Source organism: Babylonia areolata, chromosome 25, assembly GCF_041734735.1.
Source record: "Babylonia areolata isolate BAREFJ2019XMU chromosome 25, ASM4173473v1, whole genome shotgun sequence".
Classification (NCBI taxonomy): Eukaryota; Metazoa; Mollusca; class Gastropoda; order Neogastropoda; family Buccinidae; genus Babylonia; species Babylonia areolata.
This window is the reverse complement of record NC_134900.1, coordinates 26,773,987-26,797,478: the sequence shown is the minus strand read 5'-3', so window position 1 is coordinate 26,797,478 and position 23,492 is coordinate 26,773,987. Positions and strand designations below refer to the sequence as shown.

Genomic DNA, 23,492 nt, shown 5'->3' with positions numbered 1-23,492 from the left:
ACAGGAAAACGCTGAAATGTGAAACGGATGACATGCAGTGTGCCTTCACTCTCATGACACGGATCCATGCTTCTGCTTACACAATGCGGGGGTACAATTTTGTGTGGGCATGTCAGTCTTGACTGGTGCACCGTGCACCGTAGTTCCAGTGTCGGTTCCAGTTTCAGGGACGGAGGTGTCAAAGTGTGGGGACTGACACATATACGCTGTGCACAATGAGAAGCGACAGCTGTGAAAAGTACTGCAGGTGGTTTGTCCGCGTGTCGCAACGTTTAACGACGATGCAAACAATGTAAGAGCTATCGTTGCTGCAATGACAACATTTCTGTTCCCTTTTCTTCTGAAAAAATATAGAACTGACTCCGGATCAGTCGGCCCCCTGGGAACAAGGTAGTGATAACTCATCTTATGCACCGCGTTTTTTTGTTGCTTTTTTTCTGCAGCGTTTTACATCTTAACAGCAGCGAACACACATTAACCTCGTTCAAACTGACGATTTTGGAATCTAACACAGACATAAACTAATCATAAGCTATGAAATGTATTACAAATATCACCCACATAAACCCACACACACATACACACACACACAACCAAATCCAACCACCACCATCACCACCCCACACACATACACCCACCCACCCACACACACACACATACACCCCCCTCCCCCCCCCCACACACACACACACAAACCGCCACAGATTTTACCACACGCGTGTCGTATACAAACACCCCCCTCGCCCCTCCCATCCCCCCCCCCCCACCACACACCACACACACGCACACACAACATGGCCTCAATCTCCCCCACGGGATTTCGTTTACGTAATATTTTGAGCCTGTGATTTTGTTGTGTCTGCATGAAAGTAGATGACTTAGAAATTCGTCCAAATGAACATGAATTCGTTTCTCATTTGCTGAATTGGGGAATAAAAACAAAATCGCGTCTCTTCCACCCGGCACAGTCAAAATGGGGAAAAAAATCCTGTGAATAATATTCCATCAGCACTCTAGAAGACACGACACACACATACCCAAGGCATTGGGCGGGGAGGGGGAAGTGGAGGTGACAAGGAATCCATCCGCCCAATGTGATTTATATTACAGTATTTTCGGCTATATCCACATTTCTTCCCCTCTACTCCGACATGTGACTGGCGGAGTGAACGTCCACACCTTGCTCATTCCGTCTTGAGGGGGAAAATTGTGGATATTGCCGTGTTTTCATGGAAACGTCTCACAAAGGCAAACACATTAAAAGCACAAGCTGAGAACACACACACACACACACACACACACACACCACGCCGAGACAAGCATGCAATTTTATACACTTACCTTCGAGACGACGCAAAAACAAAACAACACTGGTGACCGAGTTATCCATGTACGCACTTGACTACACAAAACGATGACCTATTTAACACAACGGTGATCTATTCAATGTTCGTTTTCTACCAGCTTTTCCGACAACAGACACTTTCTTAAATAAAAAAAAAAATGTGTCCAGAAGCGAAACTGGATCCGCAAATCAATACGACAGCTTGTCCATTTTCGGAAGAAGTTCACTGGCTTTAAAAATGACTTCCCGTGCATGTCACTGCATTGAAGTTGCCATGCTTACTGTAGACTGATGCTTGTAGATGACGGTGGTGATGAAATTGCAAATGAAAACTTTGCTGGCTACCAATTATCATCAGGCCTGGTAGCTTCTCGTCTGTAGGCTCGGAACTCTTACTCTCTTACAAGAATAGTCATAACACACACACTCGAGAAACTCTGCACACATGTCGTCTGCCACACAGGATTGTCGCACAACAATCGCGACAAATTTGATTGGCTGTCGTGTTTGGATTCGCCGGCACGAGCACATACCGGGTTTTGGCCCCCAAGTCAGAATTGTTTCCTGGTCCGTGGGATGGTATGGGGAGTGAGGGGGTTAGTGAGGAAGTGTGGGGGTGGGGTTGAGTAGGTGTGTGTGTGTGTGTGTGTGGGTGTGTGTGTGTGTGTGTGTGTTCACGCGGACTGGGCTGTATGATTTTGCCACGCCCCATCTGCTTAAAAAGGAGCATGGGTGTATGGGTGGGTATGTGGGTGGGTGGTTGTGTGTGTGTGTGTGTGTGTGTGTGTGTCACGTGTGTGTGGCTGGGTGGATTGTTGGTGGATGGGTATGCATGTGTATGTGTGTGTCACAGCGCGCGCGTACGTATGTCTGTGTGTGCGTGTGCCTGTGCGCGCACGCGCGCGCGCGCGCATGATGACTGATCTACATAATTTTGCCACGCCCCACCTGCTGAAAAAGAAGCCAATGGGGGAAAATACTTAACCTCAGCACGACAGACCCAACGCGCAGACACACCCTCAGAAATTAACACACAAAATGCTGCAGGAATGAAAAATATTTAGGTTAAATCCACATTTCTTCCCCTCGTCAGTTGACTCTCTCAGACTTTGGTCCGATTCGCAGACGAATTCTGAGTTTAGCTCTCAGACTATTATCAAATTCATTACGGACCAAGTATTGTTCTAATGTCAAGTGCATATGCTTTAGTAACCTGACAATTGAGCATATAATTTTTCACTGTAGTTTGATGAAGCCTTTTGTACACGAAAGTGTGTCTTCACAAGTGACTGAGAACGTTGATGTTTTTGACTTTTTGCATTCATTATCAGTTGTTTCGCTTGTCAGTTTAACGACTTCTCTTTTACGAAGTCCTTTAAGTAATTTCCTGTAACTGTATTTAGAGTTGTTTTGTTGTTGGGTTTTTTTGTTGTTGTTTTTTTCTTCCAAATTTCACCCACATTTTTACCCTCATATGCCCAGTTTCCCCCCAACCCTCCATTCATCCACATCTCCCACCCCTTCTAACCGATAATACTCAGATGTATTCATAAATACTTTAACAAAATGCCTTCAATCACCGATATGTGTGACGGGACATTAAACAAAAATTCCTCCTCCCCTCCACTCACCTGTGTGACTGGCGGAGTGACCGTCCACGTTCATCCGTCCTGAAGGGAAAACATTGTGGATATTACCAGCATATAATAGTATTCAAACAAAACAAAAATATGAAGTCAGTTGAAATCAAACAAATGAATACAGAGTATGAACAAAATGGTGAAAAAAAATCGTAACTAAATCAAAATATTATTGTTTATTCCTTGTTAAGCGCACAAACGAGTACGTACTGTAAGTGCACACACAGGCCGCGCGCGCGCTCGTGCAAACACATACACACACACACACACACACACACACACACACACACACACACACACACACACACACACACACACACACACACACACACGTGTGTGTGTATGTAGATAGATAGATAGATAGATAGATAGATAGATAGATAGATAGATAGATGATAGATATACTCACTCACAATGACACAACTTATGTATGTTAAGTGTGTCTCACACACACGTCAATGCATGATGATGATAATGAAGACATCGACGACGACGACGACGACGACGACGACGACGTCGGTGATGTTCATCATAATTCTGATCATAGTTTGGAGTCATCAGCTTTACATTTGCAACCGTCATAACGATTTATTGCTTGCGGCACAAGCTAGGGTTTTCCCCATTGAGGTTCAGTTCGGACGTTGAACGATATGTACAATAGGAATGGGTTTAATTTAGTGCGGGAACCATCGTTATTATCATTATGCTTTTCAAGCAGTGTCTATTGTTATGATTAAGGCCCTCCATTCCGTATTTTTATTCTTTTTTTTTTATTTTTTTTTTTACATGCGTGATTGTGTATTCGTGCGTCAGTGTGTGCCGCGACGGTGCACTCGTGTGTGTCAGTGTGTGTGTGTGTGTGTGTGTGTGTGTGTGTGTGTGTGTGTGTGTGTGTGTGTGTATGTGTTGTTGTTGTTGTTGTTGTTGTTCTTTTCTTGGTGCTTTAGAAGAGGTGAACAAATCACCGGCCCCACAGACCTATTCTTCAAGTGGGCAACTGACATCACTAAATTAATGATTACAGCGGCAGCGAGGGTGGCAACAGCAACAACATGGACAACAACAACAACAACAATAGTAATGATAACGATGATAATGATGACGATGATGATGACAACTGACGACGGCGACGACAATTCACGAATGCGGCGCCACAAACAACGTAAACTATTAACGCCAGGGTAAGTTCTCACAGGGGTACAAAATTTACACACTTCATAATTTCTTTGACCGACCTCGACCGTGACTACGGGTGAGTCAACAAACAGTTTACGCAGTTACGTCAAAAGTGCAATATGAAAATATTACGGTGGTCAGGTCCCTGAGTTTCTTTTGTCAGCGTTTTAAAAACTCGATGATAAAATAATATGAAGTGAGAATTCAAAATCATGAAAAATTAATTGCAGCTTATTATCAGCATCAATGTTCGTCGCCGCTTTACTGAAGGAGTGATTGTAACTGACAGTTGTGCGTCAGGGTTTGTGTGTGTGTGTCACAGTGTGTGTGTGTGTGTGTGTGTGTGCGTGCGTGTGCGTGTGTGTGTTGTTGTTTTTAGTTGTATTATTTTGTTTTCTTTGGGGGTTTTTTGCTTGTCCTAACCCTAACTACACTTAACTGTCTTCCAAACAAAGCCCTCAGTGTGAGTGACTGTAAAAGATAAATAACGCACGCGCGCGCGCACACACACACACACACACACACACACACACACACACACAGACACACACACACACACACACACACACACACACACACACATCTCAATCCCATCTTGCAAGACTGAGAAAAAGACCTTAAAACTGAACAACGAACACACTCATATTTTAGTCATGCACGTTCACACTTCCCCACCCACCCAAAGCCAAACTCTCAACAACCCACTGTGCTGCGGACGACTGGTGTCAATGACCTGACTTCGCGCGCCCTCCTCGTGCACTGACAGCGCGCGGCGCCAAAAATAGACACGTGTTTTTCGCTGAAAATGGAAGCCATGTCCTTGTTCTCTCCTTGAAATGAGCCCGGACATGGACAGAGTGGGCATGCTTCCGCCAACGTTTGTCAGCTCTTGGTGGGAACAGATCAACGTGAACATTTGGTATGAATAAATTAACACATACACTTGGTGGGAATAAACTGATTAATATCAACATAACAATAGCCAGTATAGCCTGTGCGTGTTCCGGTGCACTGATGCACACTGAACAACGTGACACACATGCAAGCACGCGTGCACCGCGCCATATACATCAGTGCCATCGGATGAACACACAAACTGAACGCACACACTGACGTGAATACTGACACACTGACGAGCGCTCGCGAGCTCCGAGTGCATACACACACACACACACACACACACACACACACACACACACACACACACACACACCGTCACACACACACACACACACACACACACACACACACACACACACACACACACACACAAACACACGCGCGCGATGGAGTTGTCTTCATCAATTCAATTCAGTTTCAATTCTGGTAATCAAGTTCATTTTTTTACCTACACTGGATCTTAGTCAATTCTTCTTGGTCGAAATGTGATAGGTCTTTCTTTCTTTTTTTCTTCTTTTTTTTTCTTTTGTTGTTGTTGCTGTTGTTGTAATAGTTGTTGTTGTTATTACTGTTATTTTTTTAAGGAACACTTCACAAAACATTGTGAGTTGAAGTCTTACTGACCTGTGCACGAAAGTATGTCATCACAAGTCACTGGGAACGCGTTGATGTTTTTGACTTTTTACAGTCAGTTATCAGTTGTTTCTCTTGTTAAATTGACTTCACTCTTACGGAAGTCTCTCAATTTTCTTTTATTGCATTTCTTCTTCTTCTGCGTTCGTGGGCTACAACTCCGACGTTCACTCGTATGTACACGAGTGCATGGGCTTTTACGTGTATGACCGTTTTTACTCAGCCATGTAGGCAACCATACTCCGTTTTTTGATGGGGGGGATTCTATCTTTTCCAAACATTCACCTTTGATTCCACAATCTATCTACCTCCACCCCCCACCCCCCGGCCTCCTTCCCCCTCTCCCCCGCACCTCCAATCCACCATTCTGCTCCCCACTCCCCCTTCTTTATTTTAAACTATAACATACAGATGTGAAAGATTAATACTTAAGGAAACGTCTACAATCACCGCCATATGTAACAGAAAACGAGACCAAATTCCTCCTCCTACTCTTTCACAAAACACAGGGGTGGAGTGAACATTCAAATACGAAAATTTATTCTTTACACACACACACACACACACACACACACACAAAGTCCCACGATCACTTGGCATGTATGATGGGGTATCCTTCTCCTTCACGAAACACAGTGATGGAGTGGTTTTTGTTTGTTAATTCTATTCATTTTATTCTATTTTATTTCATTTTCTTTCATTTGTTTGTGTTTTGTCTGTTTAGAGAATTGGTGAACTCTTTCCGCAGCCAGCCTTGGTGTTCCGGTTACCACACAGCTTGGCGGAACGTTGCCTGGTGTGGGACGGTCAGGATTTTCCTGAGTCCCAAAGGAAGTCAGTTCAAGTGGAACGTCCCAACTCAGTCAGGGAAAGTTCTTCCAAACTCAAGCGCCATTGTCATTGTGAGGAATATAAATGTGTTGATGATCGGTGTGTGAGTCAGATGAGGACAGGGATGGGGTGTGAATGAGTGAGTGTGTGTGTGTGTGCGTGCGCGCGTGCGCCGTCCTGTGTTCGTGTGTGTGTATGCGTGTGTAGTGTGTGGGTGTGTGTGCGCGCACGCGTTCTGTGTTCAATTGTACGCACTCGCGCGCATGCCGCGTGTATGTGTATGTGTGTGTGTGTGTGTGTGTGTGTGTGTGTGTGCGCGCATGCATGCCAACCTGTGATAACTAAAATGTTTTCTACGATTTCATTTACCACGTATAGAATCCTTGAACTGATTGCAAAGCGGAACAAAAATTTCCGGTGTATGGGCGTCAGTGTGTGTGTGTGTGGTGTGGTGTATGTGTGTGTGTGTGTGTGCGCGCGCGCGCGCGTGTGTGTGTGTGTGTGTGTGGATATTTCGTTTGGTCTCCAGATCTCTAAGCATTATCACGCCTTTCTGAGAAAAGCTACTTGGTCATGAAGCGAGTTCTCTCTCTCTCTCTCTCTCTCTATATATATATATATATATATATATATATATATAAAGCGAAGTGTTTTATGTAAACGGGAACTACAGTTTGAGTGGTCTCAACTCTTGGCTTTTTTCCGAGATTGACATAATGCTTACAGCTGGGCCAAGAGCAAAGTGAAAGCTATATGATCAATAGTTTCTCCACTGCAAGGGGAATTCATCTACAGTTTAGTCGTTTGTGAAGGACTTTGACTCGCAAACTAGGAGGCAAGATAGCGCTGACTTTCAGTGCTGTAGCCTTGGGGGCTTTGGGATCTGTAACAACGCACGTTGTCCTGTAATTATAACCCTCTTGGCCGAGAGAGTGCGGACGACGTAACTTGGACAATCCACTATAATCAAATTCAAGCGCAGATGGTCGGGACAGCAGATGGCTCCTATGCTGTTCTGCTGATGGTGTTAGTCGGACACGAGTGACTATCATTCGTACATACAAACAGTTTGCTGGTTACTGTTTCAGATAAGCTCATAACTAATACGTTTTGTAGAAGGTATTGTTCACTTTCACAGACACATAATACTGGACAGGCTTTTCCTTTTATGTTAACGTATGAACAAAACCAATGAGCGTCAAAATATATTATTTTATGCACAAGAAAACAGACAAAAAAGGGAGACAGATGGATGTCAACAGAGAGAGACTGACACAAGCATCCAATCAAACCACTCAGGATTTTTTTTTCTTTCTTTTCCTTTTCTTTTTAATTGATAATAATAATAATGATAATAATAATAATGTCAGTCTGCTGTACAGCACTGCCTCAGTCCTAACAAAACATGCACTGGCTCCTCCCCAGGCTTTTTTTGTGCATGCAGACAGACATACACAGTGCACGTCTACCACAGACCCTCTAGCTTTTGCCTCGGTTCAGCAAATCATAGCTTGGTTGTTTGTTAGTTTGTTTGTTTTATCAAGTTCACAGACACAGTTTTAAACGTTTGCTTTGTATATAAAATTCAAGAGATGACCCGTACAAATCAATGATTAACAGAAAGGCAAATGACTGATCCAAGACATTCTGTCATAATTATCACAATGCACGTTTAGCATAAGTATATGACTGGTTAAAAATGTGTTAAATAAGATAATCATTAATAATCATAAAAAATGACGTAGGAACGTTGATGCCATTTTTCTAAGAGTTATTTTTGACAGTCTTTGGTGACGGTGCAGCTGTATACATATATATATATATATATATATAGAGAGAGAGAGAGAGAGAGAGAGAGAGAGAGAGAGAGAGAGAGAGAGAGAGACAGAGAGAGACAGAGACAGAGACAGAGAGAGAGGAGATACGGACCATGTTATATCAAAGGCGAAAGATTATAGTAGCCTAATGTACACTAGTAGATGCTAACAACAAATACAGAAGATACAGCTTTCAGAGTTACGTGGAGATTATAAAAGGAAAAGTTACAGAAGCCTAAATGTACACTGGTAGATACTAGCGACAGACACAGATGTAACAGCTTTCGGAAGTCTTACCAGTCCTCAAGTTGCTTTCTGGCTGTGTTTCATTGGGTGATTACAAGTCTGAGACATGTTTGATACATCCAATCCATTTTCCCCCCCGTAACCAAGACATGGTTGAACATTCAGAGCAGAACATTAAATGAGGGAACACAAATCAGTAGATAAAAAAAAGAGAAGAAGGTTTTCTGGGTTACTGAGCGACTGTTGTTCATCCATATCTGAACCTCGATACCTCGCAAAATATCCCCCCCCCCCCCCACCTCCCCAGCTGCCTCTATGCTTTAGCTCATTTTATGTGACCAATTATATAGAGAAATGACTACTTAAAAGTCTGTCTCCCTCTCTCTCTCCACCCCGACCCCCTCTCTCTCTCTACCCCGACCCCCCCCCCTCTCTCTCTCCACCCCGACCCCCTCTCTCTCTCCACCCCGACCCCCCCTCTCTCTCTCCACCCCGACCCCCTCTCTCTGTCCACCCCGACCCCTCTCTCTCTCCACCCCGACCCCTCTCTCTCTCCACCCCGACCCCCTCTCTATCTCTTCCCTATTTGCCCCCATTTCCCTGCTTCACCCCGTGAAGACACGCATGTATGCACATCACATGAACAAGGTTCTTTTACTCACATATGTGCATCTGTATAATCCTTCATCCTTTAAAGCGTTTTATGTGGCATATAGAATAGCTGATGGAACAGACAGTGCGTGTGTGTGTTATGCTTGCGCGCGCGCGCGTGTGTGTCTGTGTGTGTGTGTGTTTAGTCGTGTCTGTATGTCCGTGTCTGCGCATGCTAATGTAAGCCTGCCTTTAAATCAGTCTGTACCCGCGTGTGTCCCCCCCCCCCCCCCCCCCCCCCCCCCCCCCAAAAAAAACAAAAAAAACAAAAAAACCTCTTTTACCAGTATGTGACACAGCGCAAGACACCGAAAAGTAAAAACCAAAATAATTCATTTTCAAGCATTTAGCGGGTGACTAAACTATGAACCACTGAAGATAACCATGACAAGCACTACTACCTGTCATGAAATCAAGGGCCTTAGGATTCTACGTTCAACGTCTCAAAACGGTATGCTTGGCACAGATGATTACCATACCTATAGGGGAAAAAGGGCATGGGATTAGCTCTAAAACAGAATCTACCGCCATGATTTCAAAACAGACTCTACCGTCCTGATTTTGATCAAAAGGTTTAGGTTGTCCCCAGCAACAAATACACGAGTTAAAAAGGTATTTTCAGAATCACAATCGGGATGTACGAAACGTACTTTTAATGTTAAGAGCACAACCATACTCAAAATATGATAGAATTATTATAGTTCAAAGCCCCCCAGGCCCCCTCCTCCGCACACCCCCCCCCACACCCCCCCCCCCCCCCCCGCCCTCACCCCACCCCATCCCACCCATGGACCTACCATCAAGGCCAAGTGAGGGTGGCTAATAATCACCACACTCACGATGTGTTCATCATAACAGCACAATCATGGGTACAACATAACACCTTCACGACAACAACACAGCCTGCAAATAAACACCACTACAACCAGCGGCATAAATCACAAGCATACAATTTTACATATGACAGTTTATGCTGCGCGCCGTCCACAGACGCAAAGCAGTAGGCCTGTTTACACTGTATGCCATAACCACATTAATTGGATATCTTATCATCATCATCATCATCATCATCATCATCATCAATTATCAATTCAATAAATTCAATGATTGCACTCGTTGAGTCAATCTATATCAAAGTCAGAATGGCAGCTTATGATAATTGACTTTGCCAAGGATGAGCATCCTTTAAAAATCTATAGAAAACAAAAAGGAATATGTTGAAAAAGGCAGTCAAAAAAAAAAAAAAAAAAAAAAAGCAAGAAACTGGGTGACAGTTTTGTCACAGATTCGAGAACATCTTCACAATAATTATGTCATGGCAACCGCCTTCAAATTAACCTGAGGACTGCAATGGCCACGCTTCCATAAACTTTCGAATGATAAAGTTTACAGCTTAGCAATTTTTTGGCGTTTCCTTTCTTTCCCCCCCAAAACAAACAAATACATATGTACACGTTTGGAAACCAAGTAGGGATTGTGTGGCAGAGGAGGAGGAGGGAGAAGGAGGTCTCGGGGAAGGCGGTGGTGGTTATGGGAGAGGGGGAGGGCAAAGAAGTAAAGAAAAAGAAAAGGTGTATTTCATTTTAACAACTTGTGAAGTAATTTCATTCACAGGGAATATATAGCGCTAGTCTGTAAAAAAAAAAAAAAAAATAATAATAATAATGAAATAATAATCATAATAATCATAACAATAAAGAATCACATATCACCAGTCTGTGATCTTTTATCACTTAACAATGGTTGTGGAGATTCTTCTTCTAAGTTGCTCTTTCAGTTCTCCCAGCAGGTTGTGTAAGGTCATTAACCTAAAACAGAATAAGCTGCTAGGATAATTTACCGGATTAAATATTCAATTCAATTAAGATTGTCTTTATATATAGCCCTTCCGACCTCAAGGCCTAACGGGGACTGAAAGCACTTGAAAAACAAAATCCATTCAATAGATTAGAAATACAATGAAGAAAATACAACAAACACAACAACTAAAAAAAAACAACATTAAAACATCGGTGAATTTTAAAACTAAAACCTGGCATTAATCAACAGCTAAACTAGATAAATCTGTGTAGACTGAATCTAATTCTGTCTGAATATATATATATATATATATATATATATATATATATATATATATATATATATATATATATATATAAATATGGGGCAGTTGTTTGTTTGTTTTGTTTTGTTTTCTACATTTAAACCTCGTTATAATCTCATTTATTTTTCCAGGAAAAAATGAGAAATAGTAAGTCAAAATTTATACACAATTATTTTTTTTTAATGTTGAGGCGAAGGCGCCACTTCACGGATATTTTTCTTCAGTGTTGCCAAGATGATGCAGAAGATGTTCAGCCTCTTGATTTCACGTAAATTGAAGCAATAGGTCCAGTAACAGTTCAAATGCACTTTTCAGTTGCTCTGGCAACTGGTACAGCTGTCTGTGTCTGAGGAATCGAGGATGGCGAGGAATGCCTGCAACAGCTCGGGTGCACGTGTACCCAGTCTTTGCAACATAAAGTTCGCTTGTCCTTGTAAAGACCGGGATTCGTCTTCAGACCTCAGCGCCTCCAGAAGAAGCTAGAAAAAACACAACAACAGAAATTATGCAAAGTGTGTGTTCATTACTGGCTTACCGTGTGTGTGTGTGCGTGTGTATGTATGTGTGTGTGTGTGTGTGTGTGTGTCTGTCTGTCTGTCTGTGTCTGTATGTGTGTGTCTGTGTGCATGTATGTTTGTGTATATGTGTCTGTCTGTCTTTCTCTGTTCATATATCCATGACATAATTATGGGGAACGGTGTCGATCCATGTATGTAATCTCTTGTTCTCATCAACAATCTGTGTTGTGTGAATGAGCAGTTGGTCCAGTAACCAGTCAAGTTTGTCGTCAATCAAATCAGTTACATGTTTTAAACGATAAACAATGGTTCAGTCAATCGGATCAATTAATTCGTTAACAAACAGCCAATTACCTTTCCAAGTGATAAAGAGTGGGTCCACACGTTAACTAATCGGTGAAACCATTTGCCTGCCCGAACAACCCAGAACAGCTCAATACAAGTATGCCAGTTAGTCAAGTCAGTTACCTGTTTGAGCGGAGAAAAGAAAAAGAACAAGAGAGGCAAGGCCTTCAAGACTCACTTGTGATAAATTAAGTCCCCTAGCATTAATTACAGAGTAATTTCCCTTTTTTACTATCTGCACCAAAATGTTTGCAAAATAAATAAAAATTCCATGCTTAGCAAAAGAAGTTCCTGTTTGAACAAATAATAATAATAATGACTGCTCTTGTTGTTGGGTCAGAATATCAGATCAAAGTGCCAAGTTTAGAGAATACAAAAAATATAAATATAACAGTAAATGCAGTTTGCAGATAATTAGGCTTCATTTTTTTAATTTTTTGTGCCCATCCCAGAGGCGCAATATTGTTTTAAACAAGATGACTGGAAAGAACTGAATTTTTCCTATTTTCATGCCTAATCTGATGTCAACTGACAAAGTATTTGCAGAGAAAATGTCAATGTTAAAGTTTACCACGGACACACAGACACACACACACACACACACACACAGATACACACACACACACACACACACACACACACACACAGACAACCGAACACCGGGTTAAAACATAGACTCACTTTGTTTACACAAATGAGTCAAAAAACCGTTCAGTCAGTCCACTTATCGATCTGCCAGCCAGTCCAATCCATTCAGGAAGAGGATACCTGCTGAAGCGACAAAGAGCGCAGTTTGGCTGTTACTTGTGTCAGTACTATCAAGTGAATTCAAGGATACCTGCTCAAGCGAAAATTAAAGCGCAGTTTGGCTGTTACTTGTGTCAGTACTATCAAGTGAATTCAAGGATACCTGCTCAAGCGAAAATTAGAGCGTAGTTTGGCTGTTACTTGTGTCAGTACTATCAAGTGAATTCAAGGATACCTGCTGAAGCGAAAATTAGAGCGCAGTTTGGCTGTTACTTGTGTCAGTACTATCAAGTGAATTCAAGGATACCTGCTGAAGCGAAAATTAGAGCGTAGTTTGGCTGTTACTTGTGTCAGTACTATAAAGTGAATTCAAGGATACCTGCTGAAGCGACAAAGAGCGCAGTTTGGCTGTTACTTGTGTCAGTACTATCAAGTGAATTCAAGGATACCTGCTCAAGCGAAAATTAGAGCGCAGTTTGGCTGTTACTTGTGTCAGTACTATCAAGTGAATTCAAGGATACCTGCTCAAGCGACAAAGAGCGCAGTTTGGCTGTTACTTGTGTCAGTACTATCAAGTGAATTCAAGGATACCTGCTCAAGCGAAAACAGCGCAGATTGGCTGTTACTTATGTCAGTACTATCAAGTGTATTCATGGATACCTGCTCAAGCGAAAATTAGAGCGCAGTTTGGCTGTTACTTGTGTCAGTACTATCAAATGAATTCAAGGATACCTGCTCAAGCGAAAACAGCGCAGATTGGCTGTTACTTATGTCAGTACTATCAAGTGAATTCAATGATACCTGCTCAAGCGAAAATTAAAGCGCAGTTTGGCTGTTACTTATGTCAGTACTATAAAGTGAATTCAAGGATACCTGCTGAAGCGACAAAGAGCGCAGTTTGGCTGTTACTTGTGTCAGTACTATCAAGTGAATTCAAGGATACCTGCTGAAGAGAAAATTAGAGCGCAATTTGGCTGTTACTTGTGTCAGAACTATAAAGTGAATTCAAGGATACCTGCTGAAGCGACAAAGAGCGCAGTTTGGCTGTTACTTGTGTCAGTACTATCAAGTGAATTCAAGGATACCTGCTGAAGAGAAAATTAGAGCGCAATTTGGCTGTTACTTGTGTCAGAACTATAAAGTGAATTCAAGGATACCTGTTCCAGCGAAAATTTGAGCGCAGCTTAGCTGTTACTTGTATCAGTATTATTAAGTGAAATCCAGGATACCTGTTCCAGCGACAAAGAGCGCAGGTTGGCAAAGTCCACAGCCGGGCCCATGACGGGAGAAGAAACGCCCTCCAACAGGGAGGGGTCTGTGTCGTTGCACACCGTCTGCAGTTTCTCCACCAGCGTTCGTAGTCGCTTCTTGCTGTGCTCCAGCTTCCGTATCACTCGCACAACCTGGCGAAAGATGATGTCGCAGAACTTATCATAAAGAATTATCAGCATCATTATCATTATCATCACCATCATCATCGTCATCGTACGTGGGGGCACTGCTGCCTAACGGCGCGTGTCATTTTCAGTTGAACTTTTTACCCAGTAAATATCAAAGTTATTCAGTTAAATGTGAATATATGAATAAGTTCGGTAATCAAAAACTTCAGATGTCACAATTTTAGACGAAAAAAAATCAACTCCTTTTGTAAAGACATTGATGACTGCCATGAACAAAAAGGAAACAATAATGTCCGATATAGAATAGAGTTCTTGTGTGTGTGTGTGTGTGTGTGTGTGTGTGTGTGTGTGTGTGTGTGTGTACATATTTATACTTTTTCTTTTCGCCAATATTTCAGAAACAGTGACTGATGGGAGTTTTGGTGTAATGGGTATATATATACAAGAGGTACTGATTTAATATACAGATCTATTCTATGTACACACAATGTTTGAATTGTGTTAAAAACAAACAACGTTTTGACACCCCTGTCCCGTCCCAACTCAAAAAGAATAGATGGGAGTGGCCTTCAGTTTTACATTTCGTGTGTTTCTGTCGGTGTCAGCTGTTTCAAACCGGCAAAGTCATTCACAGTTTATGTTGATTCAGATCTGTTTCTTGAATCTAATACACACTCACCTATTTCTATTTAAACTGTCTTTGTATATCTGTATCCACAGTCTTGCTTTTCTTTGGAGCTCTCCTTCAATCAACTAACATAGTGATTACTACTAAGATCTCTGAACTAGATATTTTCGCTAAAACATTGACAAATACCAACTTTCACACTGCGCTGCCATTTGCAATGGAAAGGGGATCACTTCGTCTCCCTGTGGTTTAGATTATCCACAAACTTTATGGCAGCAGTCTTTACTTATATTTCTGTAACTAGTGAAAGTATCATAAATTATCAGTGTCAGTGCATCAAGAATCGATTACCACTTTCATTTTTGGCTCGCCGCTTACTATGTTTGATTGCTGATTGCTAGGGAAATTCTTAATTATCACAAGCATATGAATTAAAATCCACTAACATTTTTTTTTAATAACAAAAAGGTTTGTTTTCAAAAAAGTACAAATTTCAGGTTTTCGAAAAGTACAGTCACGATCAGTTACGAACAGTCAAATTCTAACCAGTCGGTCTCAACATCTGTTTTTCAACTGATATTGTTTATAACAGCCCAGCTGATGGTTGTGGCTATGGTGTCTAGGTGCAGTCAACGTTGTCTTGCAACAAACATACACTAGAAACACGGGTTTTAAACAACCCAAAGAACTATACTATGTGGCTTGCAAACAGAAAGCAGACGACCGTTGTTATTGTTCTTCTGCGCTCCTCGTTGCGCATAGTATTAGAGTTACCTTTTCTTTTACATTGAGTTACCTTTTCTTCCGTACTTTCGATATTTGCCTACACCATGACCGTGTCCTTTATCATGTCATGTCAATGCTATTGCTGTGTAACTGGATGGTTTAGAGGAGGTTAATGACCTGTCCAGTGTTTCGGCACGAATGTCAAGCTAGATCTACACAAAGACTGACGTCAGCCAAATAAGACGGAATTACCCTGATCGCCCTCAACAATGCAATGATACACACTGATAAATCAGTATGTTTACCAAGAAGACTGAGGGAGTATTTGTGTTGATTGTCTCATTGACATTAACCAATGAGGAGAATGATAGCATAGTTGCCAAATGTAATGATATCATATTATGTGCCAGAGGCTTGATCATCATCGTGTGATTATCGACCCCAAGCTGCAAACGTGGAAAGACTGCCCATTATTTCAGAATAGGCGTGGATGAGATAATATAGCGAGAGAAGCGTGATCCGTGAGTGAGACAGAATCTTGTGGTTCTGGGTGGGGAGGGTGGATGGTATAACGAAACTGGATGAGGAATGTGGGAACACATACTGTACTGAGTGGGAAAAAGTGTGGATGATCCACCTATAGCAGATGAGGAATATGGGAAAGTGGAGTGATGGCCTAGAGGTAACGCGTCCGCCTTGGAAGCGAGAGAATCTGAGTGCGCTGGTTCGAATCACGGTTCAGCCGCCGATATTTTCTCCCCCTCCACTAGACCTTGAGTGGTGGTCTGGACGCTAGTCATTCGGATGAGACGATAAACCGAGGTCCTGCGTGCAGCATGCATTTAGCGCAGGTAAAAGAACCCACGGCAACAAAAGGGTTGTTCCTGGCAAAATTCTGTAGAAAAATCCACTTCGACAGGAAAAACAAATAAAACTACACGCAGGAAAAAATACAAAAAATGGGTGGCGCTGTAGTGTAGCGACGCGCTCTCCCTGGGGAGAGCAGCCCGAATTTCACACAGAGAAATCGGTTGTGATAAAAAGAAATACAAATACAAATACAAATGTACATCATGCTGGGCGGGGAGTATGAATGAGAACAAAATACTAGATGGGAGTGTGAACGGGATTGAATACAAGCAAGAGAGTACTGACGAGAATGTGTGGTGGTGGTGGTGGTGGTGGTGGGGGGGGGGGGGTATATGGTTGATAACACATGGTAGTTTGGGGTCGTCTTCATGGTATCTACACGAATACATGCCAAATGGGTTGGAAAATTTTGCAAGAATGGGATCGGGGATAGGGGGGGGGGGGAGGGGGCGGGGTTAAATGGAAATACTTCTTCTTCTTCTTCTCAGTTGTTTAGTGTCTATCCACTACAGTTAGGTGAGTTAGATACGCACGCTTTCATTCATGTCAGCACATACGCGCGCGCACACACACACACACACACAAACACACACACACAGAGGGTGTGGAGAGTGGGTAGGGGGGCGGAGGGGGAGGCAGACGTGGGTGGGGAGGGATGGGAGAGAGATAGAGAGGTGGGGGCTGGACCTAATGGTAGAGTGGCGGCGTATAGGGTGGGGGAGCCATTAGTAAAAGGATTCCGGACATGTTACCAACTACAGAATGGTATATGACTTCAGCAATCGATGTTACAGACTGCGGGAAAACATATAAAACACATTAAATGTTGCCGCATCCTCTATTAACCCCTCTTTCTGATAATTATCAGTTAGTGATGACTGACCAGTCAAATGACATGTGGTGAGTGAATATGACAGTGCCTCGAGGTATGGTTATTAAACACGGGTCAGATAGGGGAAATGAATAGGCTTGGGAATCAATAGAAACATACGCTGGGTTTGGGGGTTGGGGGCGGGGGAGGGGGTAGGTATACAGCTGGGAATATATGCGTTGTGGGGAGTATGGCTGGAAACTTGATATGCGGGATGAGGAGTAGCGTGGGAAAATAGACTGGAAAGACGCAGTAGCCGAATGGTTAAAGCGATGGGAGTTTCTTATCTCAGGGTCGTGGGTTCGATTCTGAAATTGACACCTGGTGGATGAAGGATGGGAATCGAAGAATATTATGCTGTGCTGAAAATAAAGGTGGGGACAGAATTATACTGTTCTAAAAGTATGCCTGGGAATATGTGCTGTGTTGCACGTAAAGTTGGGAATATGTACTGTGTTGGAAGAAAATGTGGGAGCATACACTGTGCTGGAAGTATGCCTGGAAATAATTATGTGCTGTGTCAGACGTAAAGTAGTAGACACACATATGATGTGTTGGAAGAAAAGGTGGGAACATTCACTGTGTTGGAAGTATGCCTGGGGATATGTTTGTGTGGGGAGCAAAGGTGGGAACCCATAATGTGCTAGAAGTATGTCTTGGAATAATTATGTGCTTTGTTGGAAATAATCATGGGAACATATACTTTGTTGGAAGTATGTCTGGGAATATGTGCTGTGTTGAAACTATGCCTGGGTATATGCGCTGTGTTTGATCTAAAGGTGTGAATACTATGTGCCGTGTTGGAAGTAAACGTCGGAATATGTGTTGTAGTTGGAAATAAATATGGAGATATGTGCTGAGTTGGAATGTATGCCCAGGGAATATGCGTTTTGTTAGATGTAAAGGTGGGAGTAAGTGTTGTGCTGGAAGATGCTGTTCAGGAAGGTTGGCTGAGAATATGTGCTGTGTTGGAAGTAAGAATGGGACCGTATAACGTGTTGGAAGTACAGGTGTGAATGTATGTCATGCTAAAAGAAAGAGCGGAAATACGTGCTATGTAGAAAGCAAGAGTGGGAATGTTTATTGTGTGAGTATAGGAAGCATGGGTGGGTATATGCGATGTGTTACAAGTAAGGCTGGGAATGTGTGATTTGTTGAATGTAAGATTGGGAATATGTGACATGTTAAAAGGGTAGGAATATGTAACGTTTTGCAAGTATTGGTGAAAACGTAATGTGTTGGAGGACTATGTCGGAATACGTGCAGTGTTGAACGTTTGGTTACGCACTGAAAACGGAAATGGGAAATGAACGAAGATTGTGTAAAGGTAAGAATGAGTGAAAATATCGTCTGTTGGAAGCGTGCATGTGAAGATACATAAAAGCGTGGATGGAACTATCGTGTTGCAATACATTGCATTGAATCGTATAACATAATTATTGTTTTGTGTTGCATTGCAATATGTAACCACCCTCCACCTTGTTTCCTGGAAATGCCTCCGAAAACGGACTATGGCTGCCTACATGGCGGGGTAAAAACGGTCTTGCACATAAAAACCCACTCGTGTGGGAGTTGCAGCCCACGAAGGAGGAAGCAGAAGAAGTTTCCTGGAAGTGCAATCAGCATACAGGACTTCAGCTTGTCCTCCTATTCGAAAGACTAGCACACACACGCATACGGACCACTACCACTAGCAGCGTGTGTTAAATTGTGGATTTGTTATGTGAGCGCGAGCTTGTGTGCGTGTGTGTGTGTGTGTGTGTGTGTGTGTGTGTGTGTGTGCGTGCGTGCGTGCGTGCTTGCGCCTGACACTTCGACAGTTTGGAAGGCTAACACTCATTCCAAGCTGTGTAACCATGAAAATGAACATCGGAACCTGTGAGCGGCTGAAAACACTGGCATAAATTCCAACGGCCTGTCTTACACCACAAACAGCATGTTGCTTTTTGACAAGCGGGTGGATAAAAGGCCAATAGAAGTAGAAACCCTTCACATCAATTTGATAACTGTCCTGCCGTCAGAAACCTCTAATTCCAACATAATGACCACCATTCGGTTATGAAAGGAATAGCCTGCGGGTAACAACTTGCAGATGACCGGCCTTTAATAGGTTAACCTCCGCTCATAGTCATGAGGCCGCCATAGGTACTGGCACACGATGATGTCAATGTAGGATGTAGTGCTGGGTGGTGCGGAAGCTACTGACTAAGAAGTGAAGCGCTTCCTACCAAACTCTGGACTCAATACATAAGCATCCACCAGACGCCCGTTCCGACTGGACAGATCAAGATGAAGGAATGTCCCAGACACTTCCGCCTTTTCTTCTTCCATTAATCTATTTCCAGCGAAGGAGAACGAAGTGTTCCTCCCCCCCCCCACCCCCCCCTCCCCTCACCAACCCCCAAATAAAAACAAAACAAAACAAACCCATAGGCCCCTGGGAAATGCAGGGAACATTTTTCAGGAAGTGTTCTATCTGTAATTGTTCCAAGAGGTGATGTTTCCATTACACACTGCATGAGAGGAGCAGTCTGTTGGTCGGACCATCGCCTGGTACGCAACAAGATGAACATCAGACCTGCACGCAAGCTCCAACCAGCCAGGCAGAAACCCCCTAAGAAGCTGAACAACCACCGCCTCCCTATCACCAAGGACGTGCTGCAGCAGCAAATCCAAGTAGCTCTCCAAGAAATTCCTGCATCGACTGATGTAGAAGAGGTATGGAGCACCTTTAGAGATGCTGTGAATACAGCAGCAGCTGACACACTCGGCTTTGTACAGAGGAGCCACAAAGATTGGTTTGACGAGAACGACTCTGGAATCTCCAAGCTCCTGAACACACTGCATATACGGCATCAGGATCACATTTCCGATAAAGACTGCCAGAGGAAGGAGAACCAGTTCTTGCAAACCAAGCAACTTGTGCAGAAGAGGCTGCGTGAGATGAAGAACACCTGGTGGGAGAGAAAGTCCGAAGAGCTTCAGTCCGCTGCTGATGCTCACGACATGAAGACCTTCCATGATGGTCTCCGAGCTGTGTATGGGCCGAGAGTCACAGGATCAACCCCTGTCCGAGCCTTGGACCAGACCACCCTCCTGACAGACAAGAAGACATCCTTGCCCGCTGGGCAGAGCAGTTCAACACCCTCCTCAACAGGGACTCGTCCGTATCTGACGAGGCAATTGCAGCCCTCCCACAGCTACCAGTCAGTGACTCGCTAGCTGCCCCTCCCACCAAGGTCGAGACCCAGAAGGCCCTGAAGCTGACAACGTCAGGAAAAGCACCAGGAGCGGATGGAATCCAGGCTGACATCTGCAAGTATGGAGGCGAGGTGCTGACAGACAAGCTGACCGCCCTGTTCCAGTCTATCTGGGAGAGAGGGGAGGTCCCACAGGATTTCAAGGATGCTTCTGTTGTCCACATTTACAAACGGAAGGGAGACAAAACATCCTGCGATAACCACCGTGGAATCTCTCTCCTCTGCATCGCCGGCAAGATCTTCGCCCGCATCATACTGAACAGACTGGTTGACCATGTCTCCAACACAGTCATCCCTGAAGCACAGTGTGGCTTCCGCTCAGGCAGGGGAACATGTGACATGGTGTTTGCCGTACGCCAGATGCAAGAGAAGTGCCGTGAGCAGAACAAGGAGCTCCACATGGTCTTTGTAGACCTGACTAAGGCCTTCGACACGGTGAACCGCCGTGGTCTGTGGAAGATCCTCGTAAAGTTCGGCTGCCCAGACAGCCTAATCCAGCTGATTGCGTCTTTCCACGATGTCATGCAGGCGAGAGTACAGGAAAATACTGACATGTCGGATCCGTTCCCTGTGGTAAATGGAGTGAAGCGGGGCTGCGTCCTGGCACCCACACTGTTCTCCATTCTCTTTTCTGCCATGCTGATTGACGCCTTCCAAGACTGTGAGCGGGGCATCTACATTCAGTTTCGCACAGATGGCAAACTTTTCAACTTGCGGCGACTCCACGCCAGGTCCAGGGTGTTTGAGGCACAGTTGAGAGAATTTCTCTTCGCTGATGACTGCGCGCTTGCTGCACACACCCATGAGGACATACAGTTCATTATGGACAGGTTCTCAACCTCCTGCATGCGCTTTGGACTCACCATCAGCCTCAGCAAGACCGAGTCCATGTACCAACCAGCTAGCTCACAGAACGCCAGTGCCTCCCCCCCCCCCCCCCCCCTCACATTCAACAACTTGAGCAGTTTCACCAGAGATGCCTACGAAAGATCCTCGGCATAAAGTGGCAAGACAGGGTCTCCAACCTCCAGGTCCTAGAGAGGAGCGGCCTGCCCAGCATCGAAAGCCTGCTGATCCAGTGCCAGCTATGCTGGACAGGACACGTTGTCCGCATGACAGACAGCGGGATCCCGAAGATGCTTTTGTATGGCCAGCTGAAGGAAGGCCACCGTGAACTTGGAAGACCCTGCAAGCGCTTCAAGGACTACTTGAAGACAAACCTCAAAGCCTGTGACAGAGACATCGCTTCCTGGGAAACTGATGCCCTTGACCGCTCTCGCTGGAGGATGCTGTGCTCTAGTGGCATAAAGACGTTTGAAAACAAGAGAACGCTGGCCATTAAGGAGAAGCGTGAGCGAAGGAAGCAAGGCTCAACTTCTGGAGACGTTTTCCCTTGCAACACCTGTGGGAAGTGCTGCGCATCCAGAATCGGCCTCTTCTCCCATATGAGGACACACACCAACAGATAAGCCTGCCTGCCTACTCATCCGTCGGACCGACGGGAGACTCGATCATTGTAAGGGACTTGCTCTGATGAACCGAACTAATCCTAGAGGAAGCTACGCTGTCTCAAATGCGAAGTGGATGGTGTTGTTGTTTTTGTTTGTTTGTTGTTGTTGTTTTTTTTAATGACAGAAGTGCTGGTGAGTGAAACTGGTCTCATGTTTCATGATCCACCTTTGGTCTGCTACAGTTTCGGTAGCAGCTATCCTGATCAGGTGGGCAATATTCCGATCAGGCTGATTCGTACAGTGTGGGTCAGTGTGTAGGCGTCAGCTGACTTTCACCTCATCTTCGCTGCCGGAGAACGTTGTTCAAGACCGCAACAGGTGCCAATGTGTGGTATGAGTTGTTTTCAATGCAAAGTTTCCACGCAAAGTGATATTAGAGAGGGGTAGGAGGGGAATGGGGAGCTGGGGGTGGGGATGCGCGCCATGTGTGTGTGTGTGTGTGTGTGTGTGTGTGTGTGTGTGACAGTGTGCGTGCGTGTCTAACCCGTTATCTTACAAGGAACAGGCAGATGCCACTTTGGGGGGTTGTACCACGGACTTATAATACGTCCGTGCGTTGTACAGACGAGGATTTTCCTTTCAGGAAGTATGGGTCTGGGATGGGCTGAGCATGACAAGAGTATCATCAGACTGAATTCACAGAGAGAGAGAGAGAGAGAGAGAGAGAGACTTTCATACCTTCCAACTTGGATTCACCGTCTGATTCACCACTGAATTAGAAACCAAGTTCCACGACACTAATGACATATTGTTTTCTTATGGCAAACAGTTAAACTGTTACCGACCGTAAAATAATTCATGATGGTTAAGACTATTTTTTACGTCAGTGATGGTAGTTATGAATGTGTGAGTGTGTGCGTGTGCGTGTATGTGTATGTGTGCGTGTGTGAGCGAGTGAGTGAGTGTGAGAGAGTGTGTGTGTGTGTGTGTGTGTGAGTGTGTGTGTGTGTGTGTGTGTGCGCGCGCGCGTGTGTGTGTGGTGAATGAATGCATACATTTCCAATATAAAAAAGAAAAGAAAAAAAAGAAAAGAAAAAGAAATGCAGTCCAAGAATTTGATGATGATGTACCGCCTACAGTGCACCCCACAAAACCTAACCAGGTTGTTAATTGTTTGCACATTTCATACACCCTCTCCGGCTTCTTTCACTGTGTTGTCGTTCCTCACTGTAATGTCTTTTCACTACCAGTGGTATTACACAAGTATTTCTGTGCGTACGTAAGTTGTGTGTGCATGCTTATGTGACAGTGTGTGTATGTGTGTGCGCGCGCG

The 23,492-nt window shown here is 44.0% G+C and overlaps 2 protein-coding genes across 4 annotated transcripts in view; both read right to left on the bottom strand.

Moving 5' to 3' along the window:
* Positions 1-1,792, bottom strand: part of LOC143299814 (uncharacterized) — a 25,139-nt gene extending 23,347 nt beyond the window's left edge. For both annotated transcript variants that reach the window (XM_076613269.1, XM_076613270.1), the window contains exon 1: positions 1,342-1,792. The gene's annotated coding sequence lies outside the window, so the exon portion shown is untranslated. The remainder of the gene's footprint in view (positions 1-1,341) is intronic.
* Positions 1,793-11,382: 9,590 nt separating this feature from the next.
* LOC143299762 (ERC protein 2-like) overlaps positions 11,383-23,492 on the bottom strand; it is a 61,315-nt gene continuing 49,205 nt past the window's right edge. Inside the window, exons 18-19 of one of the 2 annotated variants that reach the window (XM_076613157.1) lie at positions 14,183-14,356; positions 11,383-11,822 (exon numbers count right to left, since the gene is read on the bottom strand). In XM_076613157.1, coding sequence (XP_076469272.1) covers positions 11,655-11,822; positions 14,183-14,356 — 342 coding nt within the window. In that variant the 3' untranslated portion in view covers positions 11,383-11,654. The remainder of the gene's footprint in view (positions 11,823-14,182; positions 14,357-23,492) is intronic. The other variant, XM_076613158.1, reaches the window with a different exon arrangement.